Below are 20670 nucleotides of genomic sequence, written 5' to 3' on the forward strand. Positions count from 1 at the left end.
ATTTCTAATTCCATGAAATTTACTTAACCAAAATCTAATTCACTACTAAACTAACCTTGTAAATATTAAATAAAAATATCTAAGAGTTTGTTTTACGGAAATAGAGTCTTGACCCTCACTTTTTGACACCCTGACTATCGGGTCGTTACAACTTGTATTTCTACAAGCTCAAGCAAAAAGCAAACATACAAAATATGAAAATTTAAACGAAAAATCTATTGAAAAGAACTAAAAAAATATTAAAGAAATTTAAATTTTCTATGTCACCCCCTACACTTTAGATGGAACATTGTCTCTAATGTGTTTCCCATAAAGATAAGAGAAAGAAACTACCTGGTTTCTTCATGAAAGTGTTGCAAGGTGTTACAGGCCATTTTGCCCGAGGCCCATTAACCCAAAATACCCCAGCCTAACAAGCTAAATTCAACCCAAAACACAAGGCCCAATGCCCAAAATCTAAATTGGCCCAATTGGGCCCAAAAATTAAACAATCATCAAGGAACCCTAGGGTTCCCTGCCTTGCTCAGCGCCGTACGCCTTCTGCAGCCTAGCCTTCTGCCACCGCCGTTCACCTTGTCCCATCGCACCTGCTTCACCTGCAAATAATAAAGAGAACAACAGCAACAAGCAAGAGGGGCATGATTTTTGGTTCAAAAACTGATTGAAAAACCTTTGTAAAAGGGGGGGGTTCCGATTTTTGTAAAGAAAAAAAAGGCATTAATAGAGAAAAAAGAAACAAAAACAGATTCAAGGTTTCTTTTCTTGTTTTCAGTTTTGAAGTTCTTTTTCTGTTCTCTTTTCTTTTTGTTTACATACATATATATATAAAGATAAAAATAAAAAGGAAGAGGAGGACTTACCCGTTTCGTCTTTCGGTTGCCCTACCATCGGGGTCTGCCCGTCGTTGAAATCGGCCCCGAAAGTTTGAGTTAGGGGGTCCTGCCTCTTGATCTTCAGGCTATGCGAGTAAAGCCTTCGATCGGGTCTCAAAACCGGGACTAGAACGCCCCTTTTGCGACGGTGGCGCAATGGCGGCGCTAAGGAGACCTAAAAGCCGGATGTTTGAGAGGGGAGGAGGAAAGTTTTTTTTTTGGATTTTTCTTAAAACAAACAGCTGCTGAAATTTTTTTGTAGAAAATTGGGCTTAAATACCATAATAGAAACGGCGCCGTTTTGTGACTGCATATGGGCGTCGAAACGACGTCGTTCTGCCTCTGGACCCGCGTGCGACCCGACCCGGTAGGAGGGGATCCGCGCGTTTTCATGAAGTGGGCTATTTATGCCCTTGGCCCTTCCTCGTTGTTGATTGTTTTAATTTAGTCCTTTTGCTTGTTTATTTATTTTCTTTAATTTGGCCCCACGAAATTTCTTCATGATTCAATTTAATCAGCGCACGAATGTTGTGCCTCAGGACTTGGGCATATTGTCCGATCAGTCCTTTGCACTTTGTGCATGATTCATTCCAGCCCTTGAACCATTTATTTGCGATTTTAAACCCCAAATCTTGTTTCAATGTTTAATTTAGTCCTTTTGTTATTATTTATTTCCCTTTTTTATAAAATAATATTATTACTGTTATTATTAAGTTGTTCATTTATTTTTTTATTTGGAATCTTTGTTATATATACATATATGCGTTTTCATGTTATATATATATATATAATATCCATATTTTTTATGATCTATCTATCTGTCTATATATATATACACATACTAATACCCTTATATTTTATATTTCGTAACTTTATACATATCTATATACATGTCTATATATGTATTCTATTTTCATAAATATATATATACTTACATTCTTCATATTTTAAATATGTATCTTATATATGTTATTTATATTCTATGACTCATATATAAATATATATATATGTATCTATATATATACTTTTTATATTTTATGATAGTTACATACGTATATATGTATATGTTTACTTATATATATATTTTATAATGATTTTAAAATATGTACATACATATATTTTTTTATATTTCCATAATTTATGTATATACACATATATGTATGTTTTATTTTTTTTATAGTTTTATACATTTTCTTTGTTCATTTCTTCATTTACATTTTCATTATTTAGAATGAATGTTTTAATTTTATTGCTTATATGCTTGTGATTGTATATTATATTAGTTTGTCTCTGTATTTATTTTACTTCGTAGCCTTTGCTTGTATTATTTTAATTACATCATCATTATTGTTATTCCATTACAACTATTTTTATCTAGATTTCAAAAAAGAAGAAATTTTAAAAATATGAGTAATACTCGGTATTTGGAACTTCGAGAGAATCGAGCCCTAACGTATTGGGTTTCGATTTTCTTCGTTGAATTTAAATAATCGAGATTACTCTTTTAAAAATGATAAAAAAGCTCGTTATCGAGAATTCAATACGTTGTGTCCTAACGCATTGGATGTGACACGTTGTTTTCTCGAGACGAGGTTTTTTTTCGAAATAAATGCAGTATTCAATGTTTAATATTTTGAGAAATTGTGCCCTAACGTATTGGGTTGCGATTTCTTCATTTGATTTAAACAATTGAATATTCTTCTAAACTTTATTACACGAATTTTTTTAAACTCAAGTTTTAAATGATATCGGGAATTAAAAAATCGCGTCCTAATTTACTGGTCGTGATCTCTTTTTTTAAATCCGAGATAGCTAAAATGTCTTTAAAACAAGCATTTTTACGCATCGAGAATTCGAGACATTGTATCCTAATTCACTAGATATGACGTCTATTTCTCAATTAACGTGAAATGTGCTTCTTTTCTCAAAAAAATTTTCTCTTAACGTTTTAATCAAGGATCGTATTTTTTTAAAATTCTTTTAAGTTATCAATTTTCAACATTAAGACGTTAAGTAATTAACTAGGTACCAATTTTGGGCGTATCGAGGGTGCTAATCCTTCCTCGTGCGTAACCGACTCCCGAACCCATTTTTCTGAATTTCGTGGACCAAACTTGTTGTTTTAATAAAATCAAATTGTTTATTAAAAACAACCACTTTCGAGGTGATCCAATCACACCTATTAAAAAGGATTGGTGGCGACTCCTGTTTTTTTTTCGTTTTCGTCAAAACCCAAGTCGACCCCGTTTTTCATCCAAAAAAATGGTGTCAACACAAGGTATGTCGGGTTATTTTCCTCTTTTTCGTTTTAGCTCCGTATTGTAATGCCTCCTCGTATGGAGTTCCTATATAGAAAACAAATAACAATTTTTTTAAAGTTAGGTCATAGTAAAAAAAAGTTTCTATCTGAGGCAAAAATTAAAATCATCCATGTTTAAAAATATTTACAATCTTCTAAAAATAAATATAAAGTTTAATTATGTTTAGAATTGGGTTTCGACCACTCTTCCACTCTTACTTTCCCTTTATCTTTGTTGGCAGCCAATTTAGATGCTCTTCCACATGATGAGTGAGCTGGGTGGGTTAAGTTGTGGATACTTACGCCTTTTTTGAAGGTCTTTCCAGTTGGAATGCCTCCTCGTAATTGTAGGCGGTTGGGGAATCTTCCTCCATCCCCTCTTATTCCTCTTCCTCATTGTCATCATCAGTATCCTCTCCTCCCTCTTCACTTTCCTCCTTCTCGTATTGGTCGTGGAATTACCATGAGGCATATTTATTGGGCGGAAGTTGTGGCATGTGCAAGCCATACTACTCACACCAAAGAAAAAAAGATGCTATTTGCATGATAGTTGATAGATTGACAAAGTCTACTCATTTTCTGTGTGTTCAAACATACTATACCATGGAAAGATATGCAGAATTGTATATAGATGAAATAGTGAGATTTCATGGAGTGCCAACATCTGTAATTTCCAACAGGGATCCAAGATTTACTTCAAGATTTTTGGAGAAGTTATATCAAGCTTCAAGTACCTGATTGAATTTTAGTATTGCATTCCATCCCCACATTGATTGCCAATCAGAGAGGGTAATTTAGATTCTAGAAGATATGTTGAGAAGTTGCATCATTGAGTTTTAAAGAAATTGGGAAAGATATTTGTCATTGGTTGAGTTCACTTATAATAATGGCTATCAGACCAGTATTATGATGGCACCTTATATTGCATTGTATGGAAGGAAGTGTAAAACTCCTATTTGTTGGACATATTTGAGCGAAAAGAAGCCGGTGCACCCATGTTTGGTCAAAGAAACTGAAGAAAAAATAAAGTTGATTAGAGAACGATTGAAAGCGGGTTTTGATAGGTAAAAATCCTATGTTGATATTAAGATGAAAGATATTGAATATAGCGCAGGAGAAAAAAATATTTTTGAAAGTGCCTCCATGGGAAAATGTTCTTCAATTTGGAAAGAATGGAAAGCTAAGTTCGAAGTTCATAGAACTATATAAGGTTTTGGAGCGTATAGGGCCAGTGGCGTATCAATTAGCTTTACCACCAAAATTGGATAAAACCATAATGCTTTTCATGTATCAATGTTGTGAAGGTATCAGTTTAATCCATTACATGTGGTTACATTAGATACTATTGAAATTCAACTGGATTTGACATATGAAGAGGAACCAATTAAGATTCTCGCACGAGAAGTAAAGAAACTAAGAAATAAGTGAGTTTATTTAGTAAATATATTATGGAGACATCATAATGTGGAAAATGCAATATAGGAAAGTGAGGAAGTAATGAAGCAGTAATTCCTGTAACTATTTGAGTTAGGAAAATTTCTAGGACCAAAATTTATTTTAACGTCCAAAAAAATCGGTAAAAGATTATCTAAATTTATTTTGGGAGCTTACAACAAACCCTAGATAAAACAGCTACGCATTAGAAGCAGGAACCATTAATATCAAATATTTGAAAGTTATAACAACATATATACGTCAAATACATATGGGGTCATCATCATTTGCATAGACAAGTCCATAGAATGGCAAGAATAATTGTTATGCTTAGTGTGGGTTTGGATGGGGGTGCGGTGTGTTTAGCTTACTTTTTGTCTCACACTACAGCATCACTATAGTATCTTATCTCACCGCCACAACTATTTTTACACTAATCGTAGGTAAACACACTACCTATAACACATCAATTCTAGCGGGTACAAGGTTTGGCGTATAGTCCTAAAATAGTATGATTGACAGAGTAGTATTCACCCAAGTACGTCTTTTGGCGTATAGAGTGGGCATGTACAATTATGTGTTTAAGTTAATGAAGGTTCCATGTCATATTTCTATGTTAATTGGAATAAGACAATAGGAAAGTAAAACAATATGGAGGGTATAGGTTCACGTCAGAAGTATAGTGCGCCCTTTTATTGTAATATTGTACAAGTTAAGTTGCAAGGTAAGCTAGTTAGGAACCAACTCTATAAGAACCGGGATAATTAAAAGATAAGAAGATACTCAATGAGGTTTCTCGGAAGTTGTACGCCTCGGATAAGACAATTCAGTAAGGATGTCAATATATAAGAGATTATTTAAGGATATTTGTAGTTGTGTGTTTGTTTTTTTTTGGATGATAGACACATCTGGTACATATTTGATGAGATCAAGTAATGTATTGGGAAGTATGATCGTGTATATGTGTCTCAGATGTAGGCTATTTAGTATGTTCTATTAAGAGTCTGTATCTATCTCTGCGGTATTGTCTAAAGGGGTCCGTCGGGACTTTAAACACAAAATCTGAAAGGAAAAGTCCATGACCATGACACTCTCTATAAGGGACTAAAGGATGGTTATTACCTAATAGGGATTTTTGTGTGTTTCAGGATGATGATAAGAAAACCTCATGAAGTGTAAGTCTAGGCAAATCCATATAGCAAACATGTCAGGAAAGAAAATGCCCTCACGTCAAACATTGAAAGCACCTTTGTGGAGCAATATGAAAGGAATGCCTTTGTGGTGCCATATAAAAGAAAAACCTTTATGGCAAATTATGAAGGGATAGCCTCTGTGGAGAACCTTACAATGATAGCCTCTATGGCAATAATCTTAGAGATAAGCCCTTGTGGCGCACTCTGAAGGAATGACTTACATGGAAAATTTTGAAAACAATGCCCTTGTGGTGTATCATAGTAATGATCTCAATGGCGTACCCTAAAAGAATGATTCTTGTGGCGGATTCTATATTAAATCGTTTTGGCGCATTCAGCATGGTTCACAAGTGTAATTAGAAATATTAGTAAGGCACTGTATCTCTATAAGTTATAATAAAATAATAAACAAGACCATGATTCAATTGTGAATAATGAATTGAAGAGATATAGAGAGGTGATGGGTTAATAACAGAAAAATGTTTTCTAAGTAAGGATTCCAAATTTGATATTTGAAGGAGGTATCTGCTATTTGTGTACATGATCATTCATGAATTGTGATAAAATGATGGCTTAGAGTTATGTATGCAAGAGTAATGGTGTTTCGGTTATAAGGACCTCTGGAAAATAAATGGATAAAAATTTAGGAAAGATCAGATTGAAGAATGTAAGTGATGTATCGGAGATGTTTATGGGTAAGTAATGAAAAACGAAATTTGAGAAAAACTTTTGACAGAGACAAGTTAAAGGACAAGAACAATGAGATTGTCATAACAGTTCATCAATGACAATGAGCAATTATTGCGCAGGTAAAGGATGTTTCTCTCACTTAGTTCTTATGAGCTTACATGAGTTTATACTTTTGTTTCAGGTTGAATATGAGAATGCCAGGAGGAACAATGCTAGGACTATGCTAAAGAAAATGGCGTATCGGGTTATTATGCATACAAAACAAGTTTGGTGATGCCTTCAAAGTATGGATTTTCACTAAGAATTCCATACTTTTGGGTGTCTGTAATAGATTAGGATTTCAAATTAAATGTTGTTGTATTTAATTATCACGTGTTGTAGTTGTATTCACTTCTTGCATATGCTTATGTATTCAAGTTAGAAATTTTGTAATTAAATAAGTCGTAATTGATTGTAATTTGTATAAGTAGACTAAATGTGTAACTGTATTTGTTGTAATGCTCAAGATCTGGATCCGACAAATCGAATTGGGTTGAAGGTGTTACACCACCCATCTAAACCCACCCTTAGTTTGTCTTATAGTTGACTATAAATTGAATTTACTTTATTATAACAAATTTATATTTTTTTCAATACTAAATTCCAACTTTTAGTATTAATCTATACAAAATTTTTTTTAATTGAATTGATGTGACAAATTAATTGAACTTCAAATCGGATAAAAAATCAAATGCCAAATTTAAAAAAAATATTATAAATATATTTATATATTTCAATATTTTTATAATTTTTAAGTTAAATCATTTAAACTACAATTTAAAAATATTAAAGAGAGTGAATAGTTAAGTTATCAAATTTAAAATTTTTTAAGTACAAGTTCAAACATTTTTGTATTAAATTTATAATTTTTAAATATTTTTATTCACAATGTGAATATCTATAATATATGATAATTTATAATAAATATCTATAATCTATAATATATATAAAAGCACGCGTTTAGAAATATTTTTGAATTGACATGAATATTTTTTTGTTGTTAATTATATTACTAAATTGAAATTAGAACTATAATTTATTAGTATTATTATGTGATAATAATAAAAGTAATATTAATTAGATTAAATATTAATTAATATAATAGTATATTAATGTGAAATTATTTAATTTGGACATATATTTTAAAATTTTTACTTAAAAAATAACATAATATAATTAATTAATAAAAATTATAAATTTATAAAATCATGGGATATAATTGGGTAAATTAAATATAATAAAAATTTAAAATTTAGCTAAATAAATATAATTTTATTTTAAACATGATAATAATTAATAATATTAAAATTAATTTTTAAAATAATAAAAATTAAATGTGTGAGATTAACATTATATATAAATATCAATATTTTGGTAATATGATTTATAATTTATAAATTTATTTATTTATTTTATACAATATAGGAGTGGGGAGGGGGTCACACGATTTGAATTCGTGTCAAATGAATGTCTCGTAAGAGTTTTAACCATCACTCTATACAAGTCAAGACATTTATTTATTCTTAATTTATATGTCAAAACTCAAAAAAAAAATTTAAATTAAATATTAAAAATTTTATAAATACTAATTGCATCTAATCAAATTGGTTCAATTCAACACAAATCCCGACTTGAAAAATAACATGACTCATATCTATTTGAGAAATTAAGACAAAGAAAATAGAACAATTAAGAATTAGTATTTTGCATTATCTATATTTCTCATATTTTTTAAATGAATAAAATTACTAAATATAATATAAAAAAATTATTTTATTAATAGTGTTTTTATTAGATCTTGAATATAAAATTACGTTCATGACAAATTAATATAAAATATTTATACTTATAATTATTTTATTAATAATGTTTTTATTGTCAATGTAATATATATTGTCACTTAATTAGAATTTAGATCCATATTAAATTACACTAATTATTTTAGATTAATTATTACTTTATTATTGTTACAATTATATACCCATTAAAATTAATATTTAGCACTATAAATATATGTTTTAGTATGACATTTTCATCAAAATAACATCAAAAAATTACTGGAAAATAATAGTTTAAATAATACAATTCTAATTTAAAACAACAACTTTTATTTAGTAAATTTATATAATAATACATAATTTAAAATTTATATTAAATTACTTAATATTTAAACTATTATGTTTCCATTAACAAAAAAAATCATAATACTTTTGTTTTAAAATAATAGATTTTGATTATATGAAAACTAGAGTAGTTTTAAATTACAATTGTATAAATAATAAACTTTATATTTAATATATGAAATTTTATAAATAATACATTTATATAATGTAATTTAATATATTATAATTGGAGAATGATCCACTTATACAGTATAAAAAATTAGAGTAGTTTTACACATTTCTGTAATTATTTATATGAATAATATTTTAACGATCCAACTGTTGAATTTATCAATATAATGTGCTTGTCATGCATGTAAATTTTTGAACCGATCTGATATCTCTACCATATCGATCTAAAATACCTTATATATTAATATATGTTCAATGGTTGAATTTTTTTTATATAAAACAATTAGCTAGAAGTTTTAAATTTACGTCAAATTTGACATGCATGAACTGGCTATAAAATATAACTGTTGAATCATTAAAATATTAATCATATAAATAATTATGTAAATGTGTAAAATTATTTTAGTTTTTACACTGTGTTAGTAGATATCTCCCCATTATAATAATATTAATTATATATTATTTATGAAGTTAATTTATTGATTACAATATATCATATTTCATAGTCTGTACAAATAGTTATAATTATTAGGAATTTTTATTTGTTCTATATTTATGGAATAAAAAATACTAGAAACCCTATCATACACGTATGTAACCAGAAAATTAGAACACAAATATATATTTAAAAATGACATACAATAAATAATGAAACTTATGGAGGTAATAGAGTCTACATAAATAAAATAAAATGTATAAAAGTATTAAAATAAAGTTTTAATTGGTGGTAAATTAAATGTTTTATTGATGCAATCGACGTTGGTTTGAATACCATCATATGCATATTTTTATTGATTTTTTAGTGAAAATACTGAAATATCATCGAACAATATTACTTATTTTAATTACAAAAGGACATTCATATAATTTCCTAATCGAGTTGTGCCCGGTTGGCTCGTGACACCAACTCGATCAGGAGTTTAAATAATAGTATAGATATAACTGATTGAGATAATAGAGTGAGCTTAATAAAATTAAAATATATAAAAATATTAAAATGAAACTTTAGTTGAATGGTATATTAATGCAATTGGCAGGGATTCAAATATCTCAATATGTATATTATTATTATTATTTTTAAATTAAAAAGACTAAAATACCCTCAAATTATATTACTTATTTTAATTGCATAAGGGCATTCCCGTAAGTTTCTAATTAGGTTGGTGTCAAAACTAAAACATCCTCAAATAATATTACTTATATCAATTATGAAAAAATATTTTTATAATTTTTAGATATATTATTTTAAATGAGATTTGATGAAACCATGTAGACCGTATAAATATACGTATCTATGAATTGACCTCCACGCGCTTTGTTCGCTTTTTACTGTTTAATTTCGGAATAGAAAAAAAAAATTAAATCTTTTATCTTTCATCTTTCATCTTTCATCCTTCTTCGCTGCAGCTTCCTGTTCCTTTTAGTCTCCCCTATATCCACTCTCTCTGTAATAAAATCAAATGCTAATAATAATACTTTGATTTCTCTGCTCTTCTGTTTTCTTCCTCTCTTCGTTTCTTTTTAATTTTTAAAACCATTCCCTACTTTTAATCAAATTCACGTCAAAATCTCATTATCTTCTTGGCATTTTTAAAATTTTTTTCCGAACTGAAAGTTAACGGAAAGTACTCGAGAATTTATCAGTTTCTCTTTCTGGAAGTAAAACAGGCTAAATTCTTTCGAGACTCTTCGAAGGATTTGGTATTTCAGTTTATTCATAACGCCGGCAGCTAGGGTTTTGGAGAACGGCGTATTTTAAACGGTTACGTTTCTACTTCCGTTGAAGAAAAAAAGGATTTTACCGTCTTTTTTCCCTAACTCTTTGGAGCAAGATTTTGTAATTATTTCCACGGAATCGTCAATTTACCATATCATTTCGGAGCGTGTTCTTTTTCCCAGTTAGGGAAATCTCTACTTCGAAGTGGATTTGATTTCGTTTTGCTGTTGCATTTGAAGAATTTGAAAGAGTTACAAGTTTTAGGGTGTTTATTTTTATTCAGTGCTGTTTGATAAGGTAGGCGAGATGGCATTATCTATAAAGATGGATATTGATGCAGTGGAGGATGTTACTTGTTTGGACCCTGAGCTTTTGCAGCTTCCTGATGTTTCTCCATTTGCACTAAAAGCCAGTCCTCAACTTGTCGAGGACTTGTTCTCTCAGTGGCTTTCGCTTCCTGGGACCGGCCATCTGGTACTGCTTTTGTAACTAAACTATTGTTGCTATTGATTTGTTAGTAATTTTTAAATACTTTTGTATTAGAATTTGTTTTCAACTTTAATTGGCTGCCTATTGTTGAATAAAACGTCCAATGCTGCGAATTGTTGTCATTTGAAATTTAGTTTACCTTAGTTCATTCGAATTAATAACAATGATGATGTCTCTGAAGCCGACTGGTGTAGTGAACCAATGATCAGTGCAGGTTTCAGTGAATGGATGGTCAAGAAGGCATCACACCTAATAAAATACATATGAATAAAAGGACTTTATTTATGAGGATTGGGTGGGTACAAAAACTGCTTATCTCAATGAACTGACATATATAACTTCAACATTAAAAAGGTGGTGAATGATATTGATACATTATCATTCTGTGCATCATTTTCTGTGCGGGATGAGGAGCTAATATCACTGTGGTTTAAAAGGTAAACAGAGGCGAGCAAGTAAGTGCAAGTATAGATTTATTACAGCCAAGAACGAACACCTTTGATAGTCCACTCATAGTCATGGAGTATCTTATTTGGTGGTTTTATGCTACCAAATGCAAGTCTGCATATATAGTAATTCGCAGTGAAATTTGTCCTGTGTTTTGCCTCAAGAGGGTTATGGATTTCACTCTAGGGGTACCTAGGATGCAGAAAACTAAAAAGGACTAGTTCCATAGGTTCTGATCTGCTATAAGATGTTCTCATGATAGGTTAAGAAAACCCATAAACTTACCGTTGAAAACTGTAACATTTCATTGTTCGATTTTGTAACTGACTATGCTAGGAATAATATATACTTTCCGTAATGTCTGAATTTGATAGAATATGCCTCTATGACAAGTTAGAAGCTTTTCTGCATTTAGATTAATTTTCGTTTCTGGTTGATAGATTTATAAAATATTCATCCCAATCAATGTATGGATGTTTTCTCATGCAATGAGCTTGGCTTTCTCCCTTTTTTAACCTGAGCACAGGTGAAATCTTTGATTGATGATGCAAAGTCAGGGACAATAGTTAACGCTTCTACAAACTTTTCTACTCTAAATGCTGTTGGGAGCCATTCGTTGCCTTCCATGTTTCCAAGTAGCAATGCACCTCCACTTTCTCCAAGAAGCTCATCTGGTTCTCCTCGCACGTCAAGGCAGAAGTCCAGCCCTTCTGCTCTTGGCTCTCCATTGAAATTAGTTAGTGAACCAATGCAAGAAATCATTCCACAGGTCTGTTGGCTAATGAAAGTCATTCCAGAGGTTTAGATATTGTTTTATTTAATGCATTATTAGATTGGAAATGTTTTTTAGGTTTTACTTCCTAAATTTCTGAAAATACTTCTTACATATCTGTTTGCCTTGCAATTCTTGCAGTTTTATTTCCAAAATGGTTGTCCACCAACCAAGGAATTGAAAGAACAATGTCTTTCTCAAATTAATCGCCTTTTTAATAATCCTCTAAATGGATTGCAAATAGATGGTGAGATATATGTTTGATCTTTATGTCTTCATTTTATTTTTGTTTCTCCCTTCCACACATCCTTATCTTCTGGTCATTAATTGTGAAAATTTCCCCTTCAAACTTCTAAGGAACAAATGTCCTTTTCTGGTTATGCAGAGTTTAAAGCAGTGACAAAGGAAGTTTGCAAGCTACCATCTTTCCTCTCTTCTGCACTTTTTAGAAAAATAGATGTAGACTGGACCGGAATAGTGACCAGGTACGTGTTCTGTGCATCTTTATAGATGAATAGATTTATTATATGAAGTAATTACACTATTGCTTAAACATGGTCTGTTTGAAAGCACTTGGTAGATGGCATTGACTGCTTCTTCTTTAAATAAGTTCTTCTATTATACATTCTCAAGTTTATCATTTAACTTCAGAGATGCTTTCGTTAAGTATTGGGTTGATGGAAATATGCTGACGATGGATATAGCAACTCAAATATTTGAAATTCTTAAGCGTCCAGGCTGCAAGTACCTCACTCAGGTTTTCTTTTTGCATTTGTTTTGGACAAATTGTCTTAATTAGCAGTTGTTCCTCTTAAAGTTATCTTTTCGAAGGTTTATACTTTTCTTCATAAGATCATTTTGGACTTGGATGCAGGTTGACTTCAAACCTGTTCTTCGAGAACTTTTGGCAACCCATCCAGGATTAGAATTCCTGCGAAACACGCCTGAATTTCAAGATAGATACGGTATGTATTTCATTTGTAGTTGGTAATTTTCTTAAATGACTATCAAGTAGTGCACTTTATTTCCTTTTCCCATGTCTGATTTTTAAAAATTATTTATGTGCAAAACTGCATTGATTTTTGATTAAGCAATCTACTAGCTAGTTTAACTGCAGTGTTATCCCAAGAATTGGTTCGATCTCAAAGATGGTGATGTTGACTGGCTTCCATTTTGAGCTCATAGTTTAGCAGGAATTGTATGTATAAGGCATATGGTGTTATCTTGTTGACTACATTGGTTCTTTTTCCTTCTCTACAAGAAACTATGATTAAATTTTGTGACATGTCAGTAGATATCCTGACTGATTCAGACTGAAATTGCTAATATCTTTTGAATCTTACCCTAATCCCTGCCAAGTGAGTTATCATGCAGTTGGAGCATGGTTTGATTGTTTAACGCTAGCCATTGTCATTATAGCCTGCAGGCTGAATTTGTTCCTGCTGATTTAATAATTTCGGGCGGAATCTCCTGGCAAAAAGTGGCTAAATGGATCTTGAACCTGATGATAGAATGTAAACAAAGATCAATTATCAAATTAGAAATGTTTAGCCAGTGAAAGGTTGCGTACAATTCTCCATTTATCAAACTCAAAAACCCAATACCTTAAGTATAGTCAATAAAAAACCATAATCGATTCTTTTAGGAATTGAATGTAGTTTTTGTATGGTAGTTGTGCGATTAAGGCGGAGTAAAAAATGATTCTGAAGGTGGGTGGGTGTCGTTGCATTTGATTCTTAAGACTGAGGAAATTTACCAAATGATATAATACTTAAGAAGCGGAGAAACAATTCACTCTGTGTAACCAAGCTGAGAACAATGGTTCAAAAAGAGTTTTTTCATTGTTAGAGTTATTTGAAGGGGTACCGTGGATCTTTCATTTATTTATGTATGTTTTGGTTCTCTATCATTGAACATTAATACTGCAGAACTGATAATGGACAATATAAATTTCTGTGTTAATGTTCCAGCTGAAACTGTCATATACAGAATATTTTATCACATCAATAGATCGGGAAATGGCCGTCTTACCCTCAGGGAGCTCAAAAGAGGAAGTCTGGTTGCTGCCATGCAACATGCAGATGAGGAAGAGGACATTAACAAAATCCTTAGGTTAGTATCTCGTTGGACATTTTTAGAATGTATTTGCTTTATTGAGAGCTTCAAGAAACAAATCCTTTCACATTAATGAGTAAAATATGTTAAACTGGGACTATAGTATGATAAACGGATGGAAGTTCTTCCCATTTTTCTCTTCTGAATGGATGTAAACAATTCAACATGGTGAAAGCTTGGGTTTATTACGTTTTCACGTCATGAATAACTAATGCTATAAATATTGAACCTTTTTTTTGCTTCCTTTTGTAGGTACTTCTCATATGAACATTTCTATGTTATATACTGTAAGTTTTGGGAGTTGGACACGGACCATGATTTCTTCATCGACAGAGAAAATCTCATTAGATATGGCAATCATGCCCTTACCTACAGGATTGTTGATAGAATATTTTCACAGGTTAGTTTGCCTTGATCCTCAATCCCCTCTTAATTTCTGAATCAATTAGTTTCTATTTTCATCTACAATAAACAATTTCATATACTTGAAGTGTACTTTTGGCTGTGAATCCATGAATTTCATCTCAGGCTCCACGAAAATTTACTAGTGAGGTGGAAGGGAAGATGGGTTATGAGGACTTTGTCTACTTCATGCTTTCGGAGGAGGACAAATCATCTCAGCCTAGTCTTGAGTATTGGTATCTTCATTTTTGAAAATAGATTAATTTTATACTACAGATTTTGCTTATTGGAAATGAGCTGATTCTTGCTTTACCTAAAATTTCAACTCAAGTGATGCCTTGTTAACACCTCCCCCTATTCTTAGGTTTACATTTAGAGGTTTTGCGTTATTTTCTCACTTCTCATGCAAAAAAAAATTTATTCTATTTTTTCAATGATTCAATTCCCTTGTATTCCTCAATATGTAGCCTTGACACACTTTCAGAGCATTGAGCAAGAAGCATTAAGCATGGTGGGGTGTCATTTTCTGCACTTAGTTGTAGAATGCATTAAAAGTAAGATGTACATGCATGCTGTATTTAAAGAATATTAGCATTTTTTTCATGTATTTGTCTGGGCCTAAATGGCACATTACTTTGCATGTAGCTTTCCTTGCTTTTATTTTAGAACTGAAGTCTTCTGGCATAATCCTCTTTCGTCCCTTAGCAAGGTGTTTTCAATGCTTTACTAGTTAGCTTTCCGCATCTGATTAGTTATTTTTATAGGTTTAAGTGCATAGATTTGGATGGAAATGGTGTGCTGACGCCAAATGAAATGCAATTTTTCTATGAGGAGCAGCTGCATCGAATGGAATGCATGGCCCAAGAACCTGTGCTCTTTGAGGACATATTGTGTCAAATAATTGACATGATTGCTCCTGAGGTTAAAGCTACTTTCTTTCTAATAACCGTGATTTCATTCTACTTGCTTGTTTCATACTATTTTGATTTAACTCACGATAATTTGCAGAGAGAATATTGCATCACGCTACAGGATTTGAAAAGATGCAAACTTTCAGGAAATGTTTTTAACATCCTTTTCAATCTTAATAAGTTTGTGGCTTTCGAAAGCCGTGATCCATTCCTCATACGGCAGGTTAGTGATTGCACAGTTAGATATTGGGTACTGAATGGATGCTATAGTTCTGCAATGACAATAGTCTGCTGGCATTTTCCCCCTTTTTGCTTGAGCAGGAACGCGAGGAACCAACTTTGACAGAGTGGGATCGCTTTGCACATAGAGAGTATATCAGGCTTTCAATGGAAGAAGATGTTGAAGATGCTTCGAATGGGAGTGCTGAAGTATGGGATGAGTCGCTTGAAGCTCCATTTTAATTTTTAAGGTTGCTGAGGTGAGTTTTGTAGTACCTTGTCAAAACATAATATTCAAGGTGAATGAAGAAAAACTGGCTACTTGGACATACTGCAGATGGTGTGCTTGTCTGCAAAGTGATTGGCCACAAGTTTCAAATTCATTCGTATAGATTTTACCTACATAGTTCACCTGCAGGCTATCTAGTTGCCGTTTTTGCAATTAAGTGGCGGCAACAAAATTTCTGAGTCTGGAAAGCCAATTGCTTCTCATACAAGAGAGGGTTGATTCTCCCTGCTCTTAACTAATCACCATCTCCCTCCCAGGCCAGGTATCAACAGTCTGCTACTATGTTAAAACTTTTTGTTCTGTTTTTAGTTGGTGAAACAATCATTTACTGTTATCAGTCTGTGCCTTTGGGGTCGTGGAGGAAAGTAGAGGTGGATGGTGGATACTGCGATTGCCTTGTTTTGGTTTAGTGGCCGCCCCTATCTTTGTTGCCAAACAGAAATTTCGTTCCCCCTTCTTCACTAGCTCTGCGACTCTCCCTTTTTTTCTCAGTTTTTGGTACAATGTACATGTTCCTTTTTTATTTTTTTTGATCCAGTGGGTGAAATGAACACTTTTTTTTTTAAAAAAGGAAAAGTTTTCTTAGTAAGCGATGTCACGGTTATCAGTTTCAAAATTGGCTGAAAGAAGTTAGTTATATTATATTCCAAAAAGAATGGTTAATACACTGATTTTTTTTATTTATAAATTTAATTGTTGAATTGATATTTAACTACTGATATCAATTTATTTAAGAAGTTTATTCTTGTCTAAAATTAAAATAAATCAGTAATGTAAAAAAATTGCACTTTACGAATGATTCAAAAAGGAATTCTTTTTTTTAAGAAAAATTATGGAACATAAATTTAGTAAAAGAAATGTCTAATTTACTTTATTTAAAGTACTGAAGGTGATATATATATATATAATCTCCTTTTTAAGCTTCCTCATTTGATTGATAATGAATCAAACTCTAGGTCTCACATTAATTTATTGAAATTATAAACAATTCTCCGACTGGGAAGTTAAAATGTCAGCTTTAGTTCATAATATTATATCAATAAAGTGTAAAATCCAAGATGAAGTTGCAGCTAAATGGCCTTGGCTAAAATTTGGTATTTGTTTAAATTCCATCTTAACAAAAGAAGCAGAAAACTTGCCAAAATTTGAGAGATATGCTTCAATTCGTTTGGGAAGCTTTTTCAAACTTGTGCTCGAAAGGAGTGTTGAAAAATCAAACACCAAAAGAATCATGCAAGCCACCATAGTTGCATGGATTGGTTTTTTGTTTTTTTTAGTTATAATGACAAAATGTCCTTTTTAACTTGCTTCGAAGACGGTGAAAGTGAAACAGAAATACACGTTGGTTTCACATATCACACCAGAATATGTATGTAATTGCATGTGGCCCATATTAATTATAGGATGGGATGCCCCATCTCTAAAACTTCCTTCACCCTCCTGGCTAAATTCAATTACTCCTACAGTCACAAATCAAGGCAAAACATGATCCATTTTTATCAGAAATGGACTGTCAATCATGATAAACAGAAAACTGACCATTGTTAGATCAATTGAATTGATTTGTTTTCTCTTCTTTTGTTTTTTGTTTTTATAGATAGATATGATAATGAATTGTTCACATAATAATCAATTTATTACCTACCTTAAAATTTTTAACATAATAATCAGTTTATTCTTTAATTTAATATATATAAATTTATTTATTTATATTTTGGGTAAAAAAAATTAAATGCAATAAAACTATTAGTGTAACCACTGAAATGCAACACTGGACGATCCATGATTAATGCTCTAGAACTGCAGCTTCTGTTTGTCTCGAGAGTTTGTATCATGACATCAATCGAATGGCTTCAGCCAGAATCTAGTTAGCTTAACTCGCTAAATCCTAGCCCAAAACATTGCACAAAATGATTCACTTCTGCCAATCAGTCCCACAGCTTTGAAAGCAAAATGTATTTGTTAGTGAAATGGATAAATAGCTACAAAATCAATAATTTATCATTGATTCATTCACCAAAACAGAACAGGAAATAAAAAGGTAATTACATAATTTTACCTACTGAAATACAGTGCTACAACTAAATTAAACTTGCCAAATATTTCTGTTAGTTTTAGCCAGTATTAACTTCTTGTTTCTGTAAGAACTATTAGTATTTCTTTTTCCATGCGCTTTGATGATAATCAATCAAGCCAAAAGTATCCAGAGACCCCAAAACAGCAATAAAACAAGGAAAGATGATGAAGATGATAACAGCCCAGAATGAGAAACCCCAATGAAGAGGACTGGATTGGGAATGTCTGGCTTGCTGCATTTCTTCAGTTCCCCAACGCTTTCACGATGGCTCAATTTCTCATCAACGCACAGTTCTGGATTGCCTTTTAACCTTAACTTTTCACCAACTTTAGCAGTGAAGTTAGCAGAAAAGGGAAGTTTTCCACTTAGATTGTTGTTTTCCAAATTGATTTCATTCACAAACTCCAGAAACCCAAACTCCTCAGGTACTTTCCCGTTAAGCTTGTTGTTATCAAGGCCTAGATAGCACAAGTTCCTCAAATGCAACCCCATGGAAGCTGGGATTTCACCAACCAATCCCATGTTTGAAAATCCTACCCCCAAAATACCCCCTAGATTGCCCCAAATTTCCGGAATCTCCCCTCCTAGTAAATTCCCACTCAAATGCACCTCCTTCAATCTGGGCATTGCAGCAAGAAACAAAGGAACCCCAAAGTTTCCAAAACGGTTAAAACTCAAATCCAAGAAATCCAGAGCTTGTAAGTTGCTCAAGCTCTCTGGGATCTTACCAGAAAACCCATTTGAACTCAAGTCCAGCTTCAAAAGGTGAGTGAGATTACCTACAGAAGAAGGCACATTTCCATGGAATCCATTGCCACTCAAGTCGAGAATTTTCAGCTTCTTTAGCTTACACAGATTAACAGAAACCTTTCCACTAAGCTTGTTTCTCGACAGTGTTATCTCTTCAATGTTAGCCAAATCACCGATTGCATTTGGGATAGCCCCATGAATTCCATTTCCGGACAAAACCAACCTCCTCAAACTTGTGAAATTTCCGGTGATACCACTGAGAGGACCAACAAAAGCTGGGTTGTTTATAAACACAAGCTCTTCAAGAGAGGAGCCGAAAGTTGTGGGGATAACGGGGACAAAAGCTTGGGTTTGGGTGAAGCATTGGTAGAAGAAAAGCTTGCGTAGATGTTTGAAGGAAGTGAAGAGGAGAGGGCTGAAAGTGGAGTTTGGAGAGCAAGAAGGGTTTGGTGTAAAATCGGAAACGTACCCGAAACTCAGTTCCGTGACATGGACCGTAACGTTCTTCGTTGTTGGGTCGGTGAAATAATCACAAACAACGCCGTGAGGAGGGTAAGAGCAGAGGTCGTCAGGGAAGAGAGTGCGCCAATTGGTGGCTGAGTTGATGGAGGAGAGAACTTGGTAAACTGAGTCCTGCTCAGCCGAGTTGAGGAGGAGAGGTTGCTCCTGCTGCAATGAAATAGTAACTAGAGTGGATGTAAGAGTGAAGAAAAGAGCCAGCTTGAAAATAGAAACAACAGTCATGGTTTTTTTCCTGGGAGTGGAAGAAAAAAGAGAGAAAACCAAGCAGTGTTGTTTGGGGGGGATGTTAGGTTGGTTGGGATGGAAGCGAAAAGAAGGGGATTTTGTTTTTTGGTTTATTGGCACTTGCCATTGCATATATTGTGATGGACCTTGGTCTTGGACTGTTGTGTAGACTGTAGACTGGCTCTGCCAACACCCAAAACAACCTAGCTCTGACCCTCTGAATCTCTGACCAACCTAACTTCAAAATTTCTTCTTTTTACCTTTTGTAAAATTTTAACCCCATTTATGCTCAAGTAAACAAAAAGATAAATCCTTAATGGTAGTAAATGCAGCTTTTCAAGTGTTGGATCGAAATGCAAAACAAGAGCATCTTTTTCTTTGGGTATATGAGTTCCATTCCAGCCCTGCAGTGGCGTTAATGAAAGCGTCGGTTGGAGCAGCTTTGTTTTCAACTCCGGTAATGGTGAAAAAGGATAGCCGACAGAAAAACCTGCGGAGCAAAGGTAGCCGGGGGAAGCCAATAGTGAAGCGCCGCAGCCGCCGACTTACTGTCTCAAAACATGTTTCGTGAAAGCGACATTTAACTGACAAAGGGAACGAGGCATGCATGCTGCTACGTGTCCATATTACAGTGGCTTAAGACATGGACTCGTGTCTTTTGTACGGAAGGGGATCCTTTCCGGAAATGGTAGTGCATGCGAAGTCCCCAATTTCCAGCGCTGTTTGGCTCTTTCCTTGTTTCTCTGTGTTAGGGTTTCTCATAGTTGCGAAAAAGACGATTTTTTTTTTTTTTTTTTGCATATTTGTTTTTCTTGTTCGAGTGAAGTGGAAGCAAGCTGCACAGACCGGAAAGTGCAAATAAATTTTTACTGTTTTTATTTTTTTCACCTCTCTAGGTAAGTCAACAGTAATTT

At 32.8% G+C, this 20670-nt stretch overlaps 2 protein-coding genes across 10 annotated transcripts; one reads left to right on the forward strand and one right to left on the reverse strand.

Annotated features, from left to right (window-relative positions):
• Positions 1-10181: 10181 nt before the first annotated feature.
• On the forward strand, positions 10182-16767 carry LOC107954625 (serine/threonine protein phosphatase 2A regulatory subunit B''alpha). Of its 9 annotated transcripts, XR_005915520.1 has the most exons (14): positions 10182-11012; positions 12001-12243; positions 12388-12493; positions 12632-12731; positions 12898-13003; positions 13121-13211; positions 14217-14358; positions 14614-14761; positions 14890-14999; positions 15528-15684; positions 15772-15897; positions 15996-16153; positions 16312-16444; positions 16521-16767. XR_005915520.1 is itself a non-coding variant. In XM_016890238.2 (13 exons), exons 1-12 carry the CDS (start codon positions 10845-10847, stop codon positions 16134-16136), a joined length of 1638 nt encoding a protein of 545 aa, XP_016745727.2. In that variant the 5' UTR covers positions 10182-10844; the 3' UTR covers positions 16137-16153; positions 16312-16767. The 9 variants fall into 9 exon arrangements, 4 of the variants coding, with proteins under 4 accessions (XP_016745727.2, XP_016745724.2, XP_016745726.2 ...); XR_005915518.1 differs by having other exon boundaries at positions 15528-15897; positions 16231-16444; XR_001699628.2 differs by having other exon boundaries at positions 15528-15897.
• A 1405-nt stretch (positions 16768-18172) lies between these two features.
• LOC107954626 (piriformospora indica-insensitive protein 2) lies at positions 18173-20470 on the reverse strand. Its single transcript, XM_016890239.2, has one exon. It carries the CDS (start codon positions 19886-19888, stop codon positions 18371-18373), a length of 1518 nt encoding a protein of 505 aa, XP_016745728.1. The 5' UTR covers positions 19889-20470; the 3' UTR covers positions 18173-18370.
• Positions 20471-20670: the final 200 nt, after the last annotated feature.

Source organism: Gossypium hirsutum, chromosome D07 (genome assembly GCF_007990345.1).
Source record: "Gossypium hirsutum isolate 1008001.06 chromosome D07, Gossypium_hirsutum_v2.1, whole genome shotgun sequence".
NCBI lineage: Eukaryota > Viridiplantae > Streptophyta > Magnoliopsida > Malvales > Malvaceae > Gossypium > Gossypium hirsutum.

What these genes read in the sequence shown, in the direction of transcription:
- LOC107954625 (XM_016890234.2), top strand. Translation starts at nt 10,845, where the DNA reads ATGGCATTATCTATAAAGATGGATATTGATGCAGTGGAGGATGTTACT. An exon ending in TGCAAGAAATCATTCCACAG is followed by an intron (nt 12,244 to 12,387) that starts GTCTGTTGGCTA and finishes CAATTCTTGCAG; the next exon opens with TTTTATTTCCAAAATGGTTG. An exon ending in TTGATAGAATATTTTCACAG is followed by an intron (nt 14,762 to 14,889) that starts GTTAGTTTGCCT and finishes ATTTCATCTCAG; the next exon opens with GCTCCACGAAAATTTACTAG.
- LOC107954626 (XM_016890239.2), bottom strand. Translation starts at nt 19,888, where the DNA reads ATGCAATGGCAAGTGCCAATAAACCAAAAAACAAAATCCCCTTCTTTT.